Source organism: Pygoscelis adeliae, unplaced genomic scaffold, assembly GCF_000699105.1.
Source record: "Pygoscelis adeliae isolate BGI_AS28 unplaced genomic scaffold, ASM69910v1 Scaffold318, whole genome shotgun sequence".
Taxonomy (NCBI): Eukaryota; Metazoa; Chordata; class Aves; order Sphenisciformes; family Spheniscidae; genus Pygoscelis; species Pygoscelis adeliae.
In genome coordinates, this window is record NW_008825430.1 from 818,294 (window position 1) to 836,796 (window position 18,503).

The window sequence follows — 18,503 nt, forward strand, 5'->3', positions numbered from 1 at the left end:
CGGGGGTGCTCGTCGGCAACGGGCAGGAGGAGGCGTGTTTGGAGGAGGTAGCGGTGGGGCCGGGCCCTTCCCTCCTCTCTGGCTCCCGGGGAGCCTCGCCTGCCTCTTCGCCTCACGGTGTTTCCCCCCGATTCTTTAAATTCCGTTTAAACCCGAGACTGTGAGTGCTGGATAACATGTCTGCCCACTCTCTCCTTTGCGAGCAGGTCCGGCTGAGGGATTTCATGCGTAAAAGAGAACGAGGAGAGCTTTTAATACAGAAAATAAACAAACTTCAAGATAATGTTTTAAAGAAGGTAATTTTTTAAGAAGGTTATGTCAATCTTCTATGACTCCACGTAGAATGGCATAGCCATTATTAGTGTTCTTTTATGCATTAAGAATGCCACGCATTAGCATTTTGTATGCTAAAAGACTTCTGATATTAGGTTCAGATAATTCTGTTAAAAATCATGTATATTTTAATTTAGATACAGCTGTCGGTATCTAAGGATGGATTTCTTCATTTTGGAGACACTGTGATGCTTTTGAACCCAGACAACAAATCCTCAGCGGAGAATTACCCTGGAGCGTGCGGCAGTCTGACTTTGGCAATTAATCTGGATGAAATATCCATTTATTCGGCCGAATCAGCGCAAGCCCCTCGTGGAGTTAGCGCAGTCGAGAGTGTGGACCCTGTGGGTCGAAACACTTTCTGTATTTCAAGGTTTGGTACTTTATTCTGAGTTGTTTTCACTCATTCTGGGAGCTTTCAGTATCTTGTTTTGAGAAATGTGCAGTGAAGTTTGCTAATATACAAATGAATTTGAATAAGATTAATTTATTTAAAAGAAAGATACGTTAACTTGGGTGATGCATTAAGCTTGATTCTGCTCCGCATATTACTGCGAACAATTCCAAGGAAGTTGAAATCAGCTTAGAACTGGTGTGAAAACAGAATCGAGTTCACCGTATCATTTGGTAAACTCTGCAGCTGTTTTTCACGCCGTCATATTTCAGCTGTAGAATACAAAACATGTCCAAGAAGCACTTAGTATTATTATTTGTTCTCCTGCAAATAAGGTCTCTGAAGCAGAAATTTGTGTCAATGCTTTTGCTGTACATGAAGTGGACGATGTTTCTGTGGTCCTAAGAAAACCCCTAACCAAACAGCATATTCTCTCTCTCAAAAACGTATTTAATTCCAGCTGTTTGTGGGAGAAGAAACAGAACAGGGTCCTGCTCAACAGTGGAAGGCTCTGCCTGAGTGCATGTATTTGACAGTAATAATAGCGCATAAGAGTGCAACCTAACCCATATAATCCTGATTGAGCAAAACACTGGGTTAGACCTAAGAAAGAATTTTGATGCCAAGAGCATAATTTAGGCCTTCTAGATGCAACCGAAATATTTTTGCTTAGCTGCTGTCTGATCTTACAGTCGCTGGCACTGAATGCTATCAAGTCCCTCATTAACTGACTAAGTTCATCAGCTGCGTAAGTTTTTTTTATGCTGAATATACTTAGAAAGCCTAGCACTTAATTTAGTCATTCTTTAATGTAAAATACAGAAATCGTTCTGGAAATCGGGATATACCAGCATATATGTTGATGTAATGAACCAAATTATTGCATATCAGTTACATATCTTATTAGCAACGTATGTTAAGTTACAGACAAATACAAACACAGACTGTTCTGCTTTTAGTCTGTGATTTTTCAGATGCTTGTATTAAGTATATTTTAAAGGGGGCCTCAGTGCTCCATTCCCATTGATTTTCCATTGGGTGTTACCTTTCCGGCCTGCATGTTAATGAATATGTCATAAAAAATAATCAATAAAGTCTATTTCTATTCTGCCAAATATTTTAACCAGTAAGCCAAATATGAAACGTCTTTTCAGTTAAGACATTTTACCTATTTTTAAAGGTAAACTTAATACAAAGCGTTGCCACAAGACCTAACTATAGAACAAAACAAAACTAAAAAGAATAGTAAAGCTGATTATTTGAATGTCTTTCTTCCTTTTTACGATTTTAACAGTGTTGATGGAGGTGCAGTGGGTGAACCGATTAGATTTGGGCAAAACTTTGGTCTTGGGACAACAGGAGGGTTTTCTGACCAAATGGTAAGGCAATAAAGTTGCAATGGCAATGGTAGCATATACTGATAGTATGGATTTAATTACTATATATATATAAAGTTGTACAGTGGTTCAACATCTTAGCTTTACAGAGCAGATTCAGAACCATACGTAGATGAAGATGAGCAATACCTATTTAGAAAGTTTGTGCAACTTGCCTGAGATCAGGTGTGCAGGCCAAGGAGGCTGTCAGCCAGAACAACTGGATAAAGGAGATTTTAAAAAAGAAAAGAAAAAAGGAAATGAAAATTAGCTTGTGAATCATGAAAGAATTCATTAGAGGGAGATTTTTTTTTTTTTTAACTTTTTCTTTAAATAAGTCCAAACCGGGAAGATTTCATTTCTTGTGTTATGGGTTTTGTATGTGTAGCTTTAGCTTGGCAGACTGATTTTTCAGGAGCTGAGAGAAAACTTTTTGTGTTGAAAAATGTTTTTTAAAATTATGTATCTTGTTTCTTTTATATTTATACTGCCCTTAACATATATTTTTATTTACAGTTATATCTAGCAAGTGACCATAAATCATTTATAAGATTTGCTAAAAAATCTTACCTTCAGCAAGTATTTTTGACAGATGAGCTTTCCTATTTGACTTGCTGGCAAGCTACCTTCTTGGACCCACAGCTGCGTCTTGAATATGAAGGATTTCCAGTTCCTGTAAGAAATTAAAACTGTAGAAAATGTTACGAAGGTTTAATTGAAACAGTAGATGGAGTACTTAGAAAAAATTGTGTCCATTTTACTCACATATTTTCCTTATGTAAGTTTTGATCTGTAATTTTAGGAAGGGGGAGAGGGAAGGAACAATCTCTTTAACCAGGGAATCTGCATACGTAACTATTAGGTTCTGGCATTCATTTTGAGGTTGACTTGCTCAGTTTTTCTCATCAGAATTTTTTAAAGGTCGACATTATCGTATTGTGAGGGTGCAGGACTTGAAATCTGCTTTTCAGGACTTCTGAGCACTAAATTCCATTTCCAATATTAGGAGCTGTGATTAATTAAGAACTCCTGTACATTAAATTTAAAAAGCATTAAAAAAACCCCTCCAAGGCATCTGAATAAGTGCATGCTTTTCCAAATGTGGTTTTGTAAATACATTAAGCAGGTGCAGTATTTTCCTGTTCCACATAACTGCTAGGCTTCCTGAAGTGCTGGGTGTGTAGCAAAATACCACAAATACAACTGTTCCTCTACAGCCTTGAACTGTGACTCATTTACATGAATCAGCTCGCTAATAAACACAGTCAAAATTATGTAATTGTTAAAGACAACATTCTTTATTCACAGTATTGGTAAATGGGGGTGACTAAAAATTAATTGTTATACATAAAAAATTGCAAATTGGTAAAATACAAAGGTCCATTTCTAGGCTGTCTCTCCAAACCATCTGGATCTCTCATATGGCAAATATCAGCTATAAGCGGAACTACCCTGATGGCACAGGCCACTGGAATGACTCTCTACTACTTGGCTTGACTTTATTTTATTTTATTATATTTTGTTTTACTTTATTTTATTTTATTTTTGAAGTGCCCAACACAAGGGAGTGGAATGGAATGTATTGGACAGGAGAATGTGTCTGACCTGATGGCTAAGCATTTGGCCGGTCTGAGCTGTTAAGACAATTGTGTTGAGAAGTGATAAGGTGTAAAATATCTCTCTATCAATAATGTACAGCAGTCTCAGAGTGGTACAGAGCAATGCAGGCTTACACTAAGCAGTAAATAAAAGCATTTAATTTGAATAAGAATAGTTAAAATTAGTGTAAAAATCTCTGTCAAGTGTCTTCCCTTGTTTTTTTTCCAGGCAAACTCTAAAATTATTATTACTCATTGCCATACTAACCGGAGCTTAGCCGTTCCAAGGAACTTTTGGACAAGGTAAGAATAATTTATAACTGGCAGGGATGTGCATAATGATGTGCCAACATCAAGAATTACTGTAAGAAGCAAGATAGTTGCTTTAGGAACGCACTGAGGAAATGGAAAAGAACGCAGCATGCACATTCTCCTTTCCCTTACTTTATTTCGGGGCTGTAATGTGTGCCACTGGGATGCTGCAGACAATCAGCTCAGTCTTATTTGTTTTTTTTTCTTTTTAGGTCATATCATATCATGCTTCTAGCCTTCTCTAATTTCTTGGTGGTCCTCCCTTTGAATATCTTGAGCAATTACAGTTGCTTGGGGTTTTTTTGAAGAAAAAAATGGTGTACTAAGAAGCGTAAGGAGTAATGCAACTAAATAAAACCACACTGCATAAAACTATATTGCTTATGTCCATATGAATCAATCTCTCAACCAATTGAAGTTAATCCAACAATCCAAGTTAATATGCATACATTAAATTAATATTGATTAAGCATTGTTAAGTAATATACCAATTGTTTCCCATTAAATTTGGAGCAAGATGTGACTGAGGATTTGTATCAGGTTTTTGAGGACGAAACAAGGTCTGGAAGTTTGAGGCTGAAACGGGTATTAAGTAGCCAGAGTCTTCCTCAGTCAGAGAGAGTGGTAACGTGAACGGTGATGAGAACCTAACCAGCTTGTACATACTGTGTCAGCGTGTCAGTGCCTTATACTGATGGGGCTGCTTTAGCTCTGAAGCTAGAAAGGTGGCATTTCCCTTTGATTTCAAATTCCTAAATTATTCATAGGACACAAAGTGGGCTATTGTGTTTCTTGTAAGGGTCTGATATTTGAAAGTGCATGGTGATATTTCTGAATAAGCCAAGAGAAACATGAGAAAACCTTGAACAATTTACAGATAATGCAGATTTGCTGAATTTGTGTAGATATTAATTCCCCCTGCCCGTCCCCTTTTATTTGACTTTGCAGGTCTTATTTTGGAAAAGAATATGAAGTAATTTGTCACACTTACCTGGACTCCCATAAAGCTGAAGAAGATAAGAATTACTGGGTAATAGTTACAGGAAATCCCAGCGATGAGGACGGTACAATGATTGATAGACCCACCCCTCACCCAGGCGGGACCAGAAAGAACGGGTTTCATGAAGAGACATAAAATACAAAAATCCTAGACTACAGCCGACAGAGGTTGATGAGATTCTGATTCTTGGTTTTTCTGTTCAGATTTTAGAGATGCTTGTTTTAAAAATGGAAATGAAAGTCTACCATTAGTAATATTGCATAATCTCATTAACTCATCAAGGTTATACAGTGGGCAAAACCCAATAAAATTTGATGAACCATGCACAACATCAAAAATTCATGAATCAGGAAGCGTTCATTTTCCCATTTTCATGTTCACTGATGGCAAAAGATGTCAGAATCCAGGAAATCTAACATATTTTCACAACGTTACTGGCCTTCAGAGTTTATTTAACCAATTCTTCCAAAACCAAACCAGTGTCACACTTTTTAAAAGGATGAGCATACAGTTTCCAAAACACTGAAAACCAGACTCATGAAAGCTGTCATGGGATACTTTGACATTTAAAGTTCATCTGAAAGAAACTTGGTTATTAAGCTTGTTCCACGCTCTGTCTAGCACAATGTTGCCAATTATTAAAAAAATCACAAGTGAGGTCTCTTTATCTCGCGGTCGGCTTCAGATTTATGGGAATTAATTAAAAAACCTTTGTCCATGTATTCTAAACATTTAAATGCCAACTAATCAAGAACTTGAGCACAGTGATACAGACTAGAGACTTCCGACAGCCTTATCCATGCGTCACCACGTTCCATTTGCCTCCCACCCTCAGAATTTTTCAATCCATAATCATTTCTACCAAGTTTGACAGAAGGTAAAATGGTCAAAGAAAATTAAGCCCCCACAAGTTTCATGAAAATAAATGCCAAAGTAGGAAAAGAATAAAAGCCACTGTAAGTTTATCCAATAAGAAAAAGATTGTAGTCTCTGTTCATACCTAATTAGACACCAGAGAATCTGCATGAAAAAAATGGCCCAAGAACGGTAAAAATTTCAGCTGGAACTCACATTTTCTTATACAACAAAATCAACCAAGCATGAGATGCAAAGACATGGAAAACAGATGTCATTACTTCATAGAGTTACCTGTCTTTATATGGAAGCCGAAACAGCACCGCAGAGAATCTTCTTAATGTATGCCATTCCATTATATCCATTTAGTAAAGCTACACGTGTACATATTCCATTTCTTACTGTACCACAAGAGCGGGCTCTTTCTGCACAAAGTAAGTGAATTTCTGAGTAAAATACTACACAAATCTCCATTCTCAAAATGGATTCCAAAGATCTTCAATTTTCATAAAGGTCAAATAAAACTTTTTACGTTTTACCAAAACAAAACCACTAAACTTTCACAGAAGAAGGGACCAATCCAAACACGTTATGTCTTCAAGCTCTATCCCAGATAGACTATCTGTTTCAAACCCACTGGCAAGGCTGTAAAAGTTCTTGCCTTTATTCAATATAAACTAAATCAGCAGGCTGCAGAATGGGCTAACTAGCACTTGGCATACAGGGTCTCAGCGCAGGAGACATTACGGTTCCGTGACATGCAGGTTTGCTTTGGGGGAGTGTATCACAGAAGACAGTTTTTGAATCGCACTCCTCTTGTGCAAACGTTCACAGATCTATTGTAGATGGGGTATTATAGAGGAACTTATCTTTAGGAACATTTTCTTCCACTTTTTGTTTCACTTTCTATGTAAAGATAGGAAACCTGACGTGGCAAATGATGCATGTTTTTATAGAGGCACTGTTGTTACTCCAACTTACAGAGATTAAAATTCTGCACATTTTCACAACAGATTGATGTAATTCTGCTTTGATTTTGCAGGTATTAAACTAGAAAAACTTAGGCTGCGTGAGTGCACTGCAGCGTTTCTAAGTTGACCATTGTGGACATTTATTGGTGATAGCTATTTTGAATCTGGCAAAGTCTCTTTCCTCTTGGTTAAATGTAAGAAGCAAGAAGAGGCCTTAAACCAAAACCATTGCTGAAACAAAGCTTTGTGTGAACTCATGCAGGAATGAGAACTGTGTGGGCAGAGTGCCTTGGCTGGCTAGTGTTATGGATAAGAGTGTTTGTGTGAGCGTGTGTGCGTTTGTGTGGGAGAGAAGCAACGCAGGCTGTTCGAAAACAAGTTCTGTAAAGTCCTAGAGGAAAACCAAAGAGATAAACAGATACAGAAATGAGTACAGAAGCAGGTAATGTTGGAATTAGGTGCTGATTAAAAGTGGCTTGGAGACTCTTGTGTGCGTTTTGATCGGTCTGTGCTCATGGGAAAGGGCTTCCTGAGCTGCTGGAAAATAAACAGGATTGAACCATCAATTCCCGATTCCATTATCAGCTTTTCTTCTTACCTAATACAGTTTTAAAACCACAGACTTATGCATAGCTTCTTATATAATATAATACATATTTATAATTCAGCTGATTCGTGATATTGAATACAGATAAATATCTGTTACCTAGTTTTTCTTTTAAAAACTGTTTTTTACACTTCTTAATATTGTCCACACGATGGCACCACATTTTTCTAAACAGCACAATTGTTGCTACGTATGTAAAACAACCTGAAACGTTTAAATCCAAATGAGTCCCTGATACAATGCCACAAAAGCTAACCAAGTTAAATCAGGCTTGAATTCTGGGCTAGGAGATGTCATTAATGTTTTATCATGTTTTTGGAAAATAAAGCTAAGCAACAAAGCTAGATAGAAGAACATAGAACATTGTGTATTGCATACAATCAACTTCTTAAAGCTAATTGCAATATTAATTCATTTGTAACCAAAACATACTTAGAGGAAATTATCTTTAGGAGCTTTTTCTATCACTTTCTACGTAGAGATATGAAACCTGATGTGTGACAACCAATGCATGTTTTTATAGGGGCACTGTTATTACTTACTCCAATTTATAGAGATTAAAATTCTGCACATTTTCACTATAGATTGACATAATTCTGCTTTGATTTTGTAGGTATTAAACTAGAAAAACTTAGGCTGCGTGGAATGCACTGCAGTCTTTCTAGTTTGGCCACTGTGGACGTTTATTGATAAACAGGATTTAACAATAAAGAATTATGGGATTGAATATTAGCACAGCATCTGAACAATCCTGCAGCTGCCAGTTAGAGACACAATATGGTCTAGCGGGTAGGGCAATGGAGATCCGAACCATGCTCCAGACCTGACCATTGTGTAGCCAATGGCAGGCGCTGTATTTCGCTTGTCCTAGTACTGCGTATCATGAAATGTGGGCAGTGATGCTTGCCTCGTTTGCAAAGCACTCTGACATATACCAACGAAAAGCAAAATCACGTATTAAGAAAGCTTTTAATGCTTCTTCCAAATTAGACCCAATATGGACAGCTCTACAACGTACGTTATGGGAAGATAAAACTCACTCTGCCTCCATTCCAGGCAGCCCAAAAGCTGTTAGCACGAAGCTGATCCTGAGCTATTAGTCTTGCTGAGGGACAGGGTGCATTAATTCAGATTCAGTGCTGTGCTAGTATAGCTTTTCATAGGCCTGAGGCACAGAGAGAACTCACATCCGCGCATGTTTTGCTGTGCAGATGTGTGTTAGCAGCACAATATTGAAGTAAAGAAGAGGTACAGAGAATTCAAAGAGTCAGCAAAGAGAAGCATCATCCTCCTAGTAAACTCACACATTGGTAACACTGGAAAATGAAAATCCAGTTTTAAATCTGCCTTTTCACTTTCCCTTTCTTTTGCTTCCCCAACTCATATTTCACATCACATCACTTCTCTTGTGCCATGTCACCTAGCCCAAACTTACTGATTTGTCGTGGTTATAAAGTGCTCCTCTAGCCATCAGCACAAGTCTCTGGCCCCTCGCCCTAATCACACCAGTATCTTCAGAGGCTGCTTTTCTTTTCAGTGCTTGTCATGAAGTATTGTTTTAGCCCAGGCAGCTGATCAGAGGAGGAGGCCATATGCAGGTTTAGTAACTGGATAAAACATCTGAGGGGGGGAAAAAAAAAAAGGAAAAAAAAAAAAAAGCACAGAGAACATTACAATAAGAAATTCCACACAGCAGTGGAAGAAAATATCCAAGCACTGGAAAATTTGGTGGCATTGGCAGGTGAGAGGGTGATTTTGATAACATCTGTGCCCACTCACCCTAAATTAATATTGCTGGTCTGTTGTAATCTGGGGGGGGGGGGGGGATGTTCTTTTAAAACCATAGTTGTTGCTTTAGAAACACTTAAGACTTTTTAATGCATGAAAACTAAACTAAGGGGGCCACAACATAAAAATACAGATGTGAAATGCAAAATACATTGAATACAAGTGAAAATTAGGAAATCTCTAGGTCATTTTGTCAGCTACACTTCACTTCTAATTCTGTTCTGTTTTAGGCTTTGTCCCAGGTCTTGCCTCCATTCTGTGCCTGACCTGCCATTTTTCCCTGCCTGTATACAGTACAGAGAGGGGCAAGTCACAGTTTGCTAGCTCCCCTCTTCATGCTGGTTTGACTTCATCCTGGAAGCCGTAAAAGGGAATCTAATCCTCAGCACTGCATTCCCTTGGGTAAGAGAAGGAGTGGAAAGACCTGTCACCTTGCTGGATGTGTGTTATTTCAGCAGGGACATGAGCAGCCACAATAGCATCAACTACATGATTTGCATGATTGGTTAGCATTACTTATAATGAGGGATAACTTGCCATGAAGACCAAGGGAGACCCCGCCCATTTTGGTTTGTTTGGGTTTGGGGTTTTTTTGTCAACACTGTGTATGGAGGGTATGTAACGAAACAATTGACGCTTTTCTTCATTTTTTTCACCGGCGGGCTTGTGCAAAGCAATGTCTTTCATGCGAGAGAACAGAATCATCAGTACTGCACTAGAAAGCATTGCTACTCCAGAGTCACTTAGCTTTCTCTCAAGAAGTTTCTATATTTTTTGGCAAGGAGGACTCAAAGCGCAGTAGAATAGGCACAAACATCAAAAAAATGCCTGATGACGTTAATACCCACATTCGATGATGAAATTAATTCATACACATGCATCTCTGCTCTATGTTTATACGAGAAGCTCAGAGAGCTAATTTCCCAACATCTGTTAAATGCTGCTTCGTACAGTACATCAAAACAAAACTAAACAGACCATCCAGTTATAGGCCAGCTAGTATATATGTTTCTATAATGCTGGTCTTGTTTTAATTATAGGCTCCTTGGGGCAGGGACCATATCTTAATATTTTTCTTCAAATACGAACAACTACAGCACAGAAATTCAGTAAGTAATAGCATAAAGCTATTATTAAAAGTGGTTGTAAGATGACAAGAAATTGAAGTAGACCTGGTGCAAATAATGAGAGATACAGGCATATGAAATCTACACATAAAACAGCTCCAAATAGTAAACCCTTAGTGTGGGGTATGAAGATGCAGCTGCCCAAGTAATTCTGACGTTAATAGGAGTTGCTAGGAGAAGAGCCCGCAAACCACAGTGCTGTCCCTGTGGGTCTGACAAACCCACAGAGGGGAATAAGAATTATACACAGCAGTATTTATTTTTATATATATATTTAGTTATTTAATTATATGGCATACTACTAAAAATACCTAACCAACTGTTAGCGTAAGTCCCATTTGCAAAAGTGACACCAGCCATGAGAAATTGAAGAGCTGTTTCTGCAGCTTGTTCATGTTAAAACTGTTAGAAATTAGGTTGTACATACCTTTGGAGATCTTAGTCTAAGAAAATCACTTTCAAAAATGGCATTTAGCTGTTTCTGAAAATGTTACCTGTAGTATTTACAAAAACATTAAATCCCTAAGCAAAATGAAAGCAAGAAACTAGCGAATAAGCAAAGCACTGAATTAAAGTATGAGTTATATTTCCTTTATGGGCAAAACCTCTTTAAACTCCTAAAATGCTAATTAGCATGGATTATTGTTATAGGGTCTCTAAAAGATGAAACACAGCAGTTTGTGAAATCCACATCAGACAGCAATTTCTATCCTTCCTCCCTGCTTTCTTACCACTCCTCTTGCTTCGGCTTTCTGCCTCTTCTACATCCTGAAGAAACAACTGAGCAGTTGTTTGGGGAAAAGTTTAAGGTTCATCAGCTTTTCCGGTCTTTTTGCTGACAATTTTGGCAGCATTAGTTTAGCCAGAACACCCAAGATGTATTATAGTCTCACAAATAACCAGTGAATTTAACTCACCATGAAGAGAGGCAGATTTTGCCATATAAATATACGTATATATGAATGTATATAGAAATAAAAATGAATTGGCACTACACATACATGCACTAGGTACTTTAATGCTGATGCAGAAATAACATGTAGTTCAGTGTACGCAGGAGAACAATCTTTCCTCATCTAAAAATATTTATTGGTTTCTTTTGAAACTACCTGAACTACTTAGTTCTTTCAATGCAATCTTAAGTGGTCAGGGACATATTTAGGTCTGATTATAAATGGCTCCAAGGCATCACATGGTAATCCAGAATAACACTCTAGCTACACTTACTGCTTCACCATGCCCCCTTTTTTCTTATTCATCATCATTCCCCTTTCTGCTTGTTGCACAATTGTGTCCTCAAATCCAGCTGACCTCCGGTTCTACTCATAGTCTCACAGAGAAACTAAAAAGTTGCCCGGAGGCGGGCCAACTTAGGAGCTCTTTGTTCCTCCTAAACCAGTCAGTGTGATAATTCTTTCTAGAACATGTTGAGTAGAGGACCTAGACCACTTTACTGTGTGGTCTATAATTCATAATTACAACAAAAGCAACTTTTAACCTTGGTGGCATAAGTTCTATGATAAGGTCCTAATTTATTTACTGTGTTTTCTGAATTTGCTGCCAAAAAGGCAGTTGAAACTTGCTCTTCAAAACTTTCTTATTGAAACACCAGCTTTGGATCAAACCAGGCATTCTGGCAGAAGTCACCGTACTGTACAGAAATATTTATGACCAATAAAACATTTTTAGACCTTAGACCTTAAATCAAACAAGTGTTAATAATTCGAGCAGGTTGCTGTGGTATTGGTAAAACGTTTCTTGGGAGTCGCAAGCAAACATAGTTGAATCCATCAGCATTCAAACTCTTTAACAGAATGGGCAGCTTGAAGGGTAACTAAAGAGTGCCTCCTGCCTTATTGCCTAGAGAGGGGAAGCCAACCAGGATAAAGGAGAAGGTCTGAGTGTGAAACTGCAAACCTTACAGACTGAGTGCCGTTAACTCTGGCCTAGCAAGTTCTTGAAGAAAGTGGTCAGCTATGATAAGCACTGAGACAAGCATCAGAGGAAGAGGCAGTCACCCAGTGATTAGGTGGCCACATAGCTGCATAGCATTACAAATTCATGCTTATCCCTATGGTGAGATAAAATGTAGAATAGATCATAATTACAAAAGTGGGGAGTGGACTAATTTCTTATGTACATGGTAAATCAATGCAGCTCAGGTGAGGGGCAATAACTAACTCTGTCTTTTGTTTTTATGGCACCATAGATCAGTGATCACAGTAGATAGAGGTAAAGAGTGAAGAGACCACCCAGGCCAAAAACCCCCTATGTTTGACCTTTGTATCTCCGTTCACTGTTTCAAACAAAGACAAACTCCTTCCGTTTCCCTAGCTAATACCGATAATGGTAATGATAATTCTGCACTTTGTCATACATGCACCATGTGCCCTTTACATCCCTCATTTACCATATCCGTGCATCAGCATCCCTCCCCATTAAACGGGCATAACTCTTTCCTAAAGGAAGATAGTAAGAAGTATTTTGTGGATGTTTATTAGGCGCCCATAAGAACAACACAGAAATATTACAAAGAAAATGTTATCGTTGTTCTTAGGTGTCCTGGCATTCTAAAATTTACCATAAAATTTGTCTGCATATATTTGGTCTCAAATAGCACCAAATTTCACAGGTTGAATTAATAAAGGTATCACTTTTGATTAAGTTATCAATTTATCCAGACAAAAAGTCTCTGGATCTAGTCTCTTTTCCCCACATTCTTTTTTCAGACACAAATGACAATTTGTTTAAAACGGATCCGTGTAGCTACCTCAATCATTACAATGTATGACCTTTGATACAACATAGCTTAGCATTCTCACTGCTCATCGAAAATTTTGATGCTTCCAGAAGTACTTGTAATTCAACATTTTCCTCTGTCCCATACTAATTAATATCTAACTATATATCAACTGATTGTGCCATGTTAGGCAGTTATGGAATTTTGTCCTTAAGTGCTAACTGATTTTAAACAGTATCACACTTTGCCACTAGCAAACGGTTTCTACTGAACAGAAGGCTTTATACAGCATTCAGAAACACCAACACAAATTCCTGCTTCCTATGACATTAGCTTAATAAGGATTTGGGGAATAACCATTTGCACTATACGGTTGACGTGTGCAACCTTTTCATCTAAGCAATTATTTCTGAGAACAGAACGTTCATTCATCACCGAAAGAATTGAGGCAGTCGACTTATACCACATATTTGGCCAGTTACACGACACAACCGTTAGCTGTTTGGTTTTAGAAGTTAAGCGTTACATATAGGCCAACAAGTGGTGAAGGTCTTTTGGTCAGCCCGTGTAACCTATAGCAATTTTAGGTTCTCTGCAATAACGCAAGGTTCATATTGTAGAGAAAGATGTTGTCAGATCTTTCTGACAACAGAAATGATGTTGATATACAATCAACATCACAATATGATTTTTCAAGCATATTTGAAGCTATTCTACGAAAGAGAACTTATTAACATGCTGGGGTAGGGCAGCAATTTTTCCAAATGAACAGTGTAATTAAGTTAGCACAATCCTCCCGTGTAACTGTCATGAAGAGAGTATTCATCACCTAGAGTTCTTGTGCATGCAACGTAAGAGCATCGTTGGCTAAGACAGGCTTCCTGAGGGTGGGACAACGAAGTAGAAACTGAATTGATAGGCAATGAAAGGAGTTCTTAAAGAGTTTGGAAAACACATCCATAAAAACAAAATTCCAGAGAAAAACCACAAACTAAAGCTGTTCAAAATATACTTAAACTTGCAGAGCTATCTGTCCCTGGGGAGAATCCAATTTGATATTAGGCTTCTGCAGGTGAACATAGGTTATTTTCCCCACAGAAATAAACAATGATCTTTACAATTTAGTAGTCAAATATAGCCATAGTTATACTCTTCGATAACAGTCTATGAAGTTTTGTGTTGATACTTTTGTCCCTTGTTGATGAAAGTTAAAAAAGTTCACTTGGAAGAGTGTTGAAGAGATCAAAAAAAGAATAATCTTTGCCACGGTTAAAAATAGTTTGCTTCATATAGCTCCTCTTACTGCAAAAAGATCCTGGTACAGTAAAGCCACTGGTTATGGAATAAAATGTGTATTGGGTTTACATCTCAAAATTAATTAATCTGTGTAATGTTTGTATGTTGAGTACAATCAGGGCAACACCTAATAAGTTATAATTAATAGCTTCACTTAGGTAAAGAAAACAAACCATTAGTGAGGTGAATCTATTTTAGCCGATTTTGCCAATTACTACATTACATTCTTCCAATCCAGAAGAACATTAATGCAAAACATGAATGGCTGGGCAGGCTTTTGAAAAAAGAACTAAAGAGAAACGTAGCTCCCAAAATTGGTTATGAGAATATTAACTGTTGAAATGAGATTAGCCACTATGTCCAAAACAGTACATCGCTGCTGTAGTAAATTGCATAGATCAGAATAAACATTCCAGGAAGTTCTAATTACCTTAGTTATGAACTTTCATTTAGCCACATTTCTCATTCAAACGCATCTACCTTCGCATCCCAGTCCTCTGAATTCTGTCTCATGGAGGTATGTACACAGACAGCAAAGAAATCACATTGCAACAATCTGCTGGAAGAAAATAAAACAAATTCTTTAGTCTCTTACTGCAAAAAATGCTCCTCAGACTTCTTATAATTGTTTTCTGAACTCTTCCCACCTTGTTAACATCTGTGCTAAAAAGAGCGGATGCCAGAATTGGACACGGAGCGTCTCGTTTAATGCTTTATTCAGTAGTAAGAATGCTGTTCCTCCTTGATGCTTTTTGGCACATGCATCCATTTTCAAGGCTGCATCCAAGGCCACGGTGAGGGTGGGTGGCCTGGAGCTAGCTGGAGAAAAGAGTTGCGTCCTCCAGCCGCCCTCCTATTCTCATTTGTCTTTGCTTGAGCAGTCTGAGACCAGCACAAGCTGTTCCCCCAGAGTCAAGGAAGCAGGAGGGGAAGATGGAGAAGTGAGACTGGATGCACAGAAGAACATGCTTGGGCTCAGTAGTTAGGCTGAGAACACCTGGGAGCCGCTTCACTGAATTCAGCCGTTAGTGAATTACTCCACACTGCTCTTGGGAGACTGGAAGGGACTCTTGCACGCTGAGACTACGATTTTCTCTCTCCTGTCATTCTGCTGCTCTAGGGTAAATGCTAGCTTCGCCTGTAGCTACTCTGGCTGTATTTGTCCATACGGAGTTTTAACAGCCAATTGCCTTTAAATTCTTTAATAAAGACATTAGAATAATAGATAAAAGTATAGTTTTAGAGTATAACCTAGCTGTATATTTTAAATGGCATAAAGTGTTTAAGGATAAAGACTAGCTGAGGACTAAGAAAAATATCATTACTGAGAAAGTAGTGTAGGCCGAATAAAAAATACAAGTTAATGGTTATTTTCAGCTGGGAAGGATATTAAAAAGGAGAGATCCCAAGACCTACACCAAAACTGGGATTAATTTAATATATTTACTACTCATCTGGAAAGCAAGCACGCAATAGCAGAGACAGCATAATTGGGAAATTCTATGTGATTGTTTAGAAAAGCCACAACTTCAAAAAAAAACAAACCCCACAAACCAACCCTAAAGGAAGGGACCAGACAAGATGGCAGCTGAAATTTAGTGTAGGTAAGTGTGAGGTAATGTGTATTGAAAGGAACAATTTGAACTATTCATATACACTGATGGTTTGCAAAATCACTCAAGAAAAAGATCTAGGCGTTACTGTGGACAGCTTAACGGAAACTTCTACTCAGTGCACAGTAGTGGTCAAAAAAGCAAACAAGATGTCAGGCTATATTAAAGATGGATTAGAGAATAATACTGGAAATAATAATAATACCATCAAATACATCAATAAAGTATTCTACATTTTAAGATTAGCTTATTTTGCTTTCATTATCTGAAAAGAAATAGGAATCCCTGGAAAAGGGAATTAAAAGGGATTTAGGGGCATGGATAAACCTCTATGAAGTGAAAGATTTTTAAAGGGTGTCAGAATCGTGACATCCTTCAAATTAATTTTTTTTTTCTTTAAACAACTTTTCTGGTCCTCAGTTCATCACTTTGTAAACAAGGATAGCGGGAGCCACAGACCTTTGTCGTATCTACTGAGATGAATGGATGAAAAGTGGCATACAGGCTGTGGATGAGCTTCTGGCGAGCGCAAGGCCTGCATGTCATTTCCCTGCTGCTCCAGAGAAAAAGGGAAAGGGTCAGTTCCTCACCAAACCTCTTCTCTGCTCTCCCCCGAGCCCAGCCTGCAGGGCCCAATCCAGCACCACATCTTATCCAGCTTAGATAGCTGAGATATGTATAGAGATAGATATATATACACCAGCTGATATAGCTGACGCCTACACCCAGCACCTTCTATTCAATCTTTACCTACTTCATCAAATCCAGCCTAGCACCCTAACTTGAGACCTTTAATCACTTCCTTCCCCTCATGCCCTGCACTTTGGTATCTGAACTACCTTCTACTGCTTCCACAGTCTCACACCAGTTAACCCACTGCTCCCCACAGGGCTTTTTAGCCCGCTTTCCCCTCAAGGCAGGCGCAGCTCACCAGCTTAGTTCCTTCAGCGCCTGCCCTCAGGATTATCAGCGCTGTTGGACAGCCATTAATTTGCCTCCCCTGCAGTACCTGCACAGCAGGCCGCTTCCCCGTGTTCCGCAGACCACCGATAGAAGCGCATGATGCTGTTGACATTATCAATTACTGTTCACGGTAAATGAGAAAAACTAAAATCAGAGGTTAATTTACAGCAGAGGAACACCCCCACACACATGCACACCCCCCAGCTTAGGGCTATAGCATGCCTCAATGCATATGTTGCTTAGATATTAATTAAGGCAGAAGGTTTCTCTCCTAATTACTTGACATGCTAGGTTGAAAGCTGTCCTGTGGATTATGGACAATGATATACAGCAACCTCTGTGGTTCCTAGGGTAGAGTACTTGCTATAAATGGGTGTCAGATTTGTAAATTTAACATTGTTTAGTCTGAGGATAAGTGAGGAAAGTGGGAAACTCTTTTGCCCAGCAGTGGGAGGGTGTGGAGTGTTGTTTTCTGTTGAGGATTTTTATTTTTATTACTAAACTCTTGAGAGCCTAGAGATGTCACAAGGTCCTTTTGCTGTTCTGGGCTGTGAAACGACGAGGGGAAAATATGAACTGATGCAGTTTTATATAACTTACAAATGTGTTTAGCATTTTCTGTGACAGTGAAGGCAGTCAGAAAATTTAACTGTTTCCTTTGTGAACTTTATTTTGTTTGTCTGGAAGTTTGCTCTGTTCCAGCAGAACTGGCAGTAGTCTTGTGCAGAGCAGGGGCAGGACACTTTCCCACATAAGCAAAATAAATTCTAATTACAATAAAAAGGGTAGGAAAAAAGAAAAATTAAAGTTATGCTGTGAAATGGCATTATTACCTCTCTAACAGGAAGCATATGGAATAGTAGCATGCACATAGGTCTGGGAGCCAGGAATAAATCAGTGCTAGTCTAGACATGCTGATTCCAGCTGTGGTCCTGAAACAAGCTGTTAGGGCTAGAATTTGATTAAGTCTAATACCCATCTGGAGACGACGATGAACGAAGACAGAATAACACTGTCCCATCAGAGTTGTGCTAGAGGTATTTACATTGTGTCTGGGACGCAGGCAGGAGGACAAGGGTTGCCCATTGTAATCCCCTCTGTCAGACAGTGACTGATTCCACAGCCAGTATCAGAAATCAGGGTGGTACATCCTATGGAACAGTGACTTACCACGTAGTCCTGTTCTCTCCAGCACAGAAGAAGGAGCAGAGGAAATGTCTTTACTCAGTCCTGTTTTCCACTTCTTAGTATGGCACCTACTCATGATTTCTCTTGTGCTTTCTCCACTGTGGCTATAACATTTAATTAACTAATATTTATAAGTACCCAGAAGATGGAAAGCCTACATATTATCTCTTTAGGGCGAGTAATTACCTCACAAAAAGACATAAACAAACATTGACCAGTGATGTAATTTCAGAGAGGAAAACACTAGCAGTCTCTTACAAACCCTCACAAAAATACCTCCTACCTCCTCCTGCCTCCACTCACTTCCCCAAAACAATGAACCCCTCTCAAACGATCTGATAT

The 18,503-nt window shown here is 38.6% G+C and overlaps 1 protein-coding gene across 1 annotated transcript; it reads left to right on the forward strand.

Moving 5' to 3' along the window:
• Positions 1 to 8: 8 nt before the first annotated feature.
• Positions 9 to 5,148, forward strand: LOC103922719 (chromosome unknown open reading frame, human C15orf26; the record flags this gene model as incomplete). The annotated part of the gene is made up of 7 exons (XM_009330899.1): positions 9 to 47; positions 207 to 296; positions 471 to 706; positions 2,022 to 2,106; positions 2,620 to 2,778; positions 3,931 to 4,004; positions 4,962 to 5,148. Coding segments are annotated over 7 exons (870 nt in total), but the record flags the coding sequence as incomplete, so codon positions are not given.
• Positions 5,149 to 18,503: the final 13,355 nt, after the last annotated feature.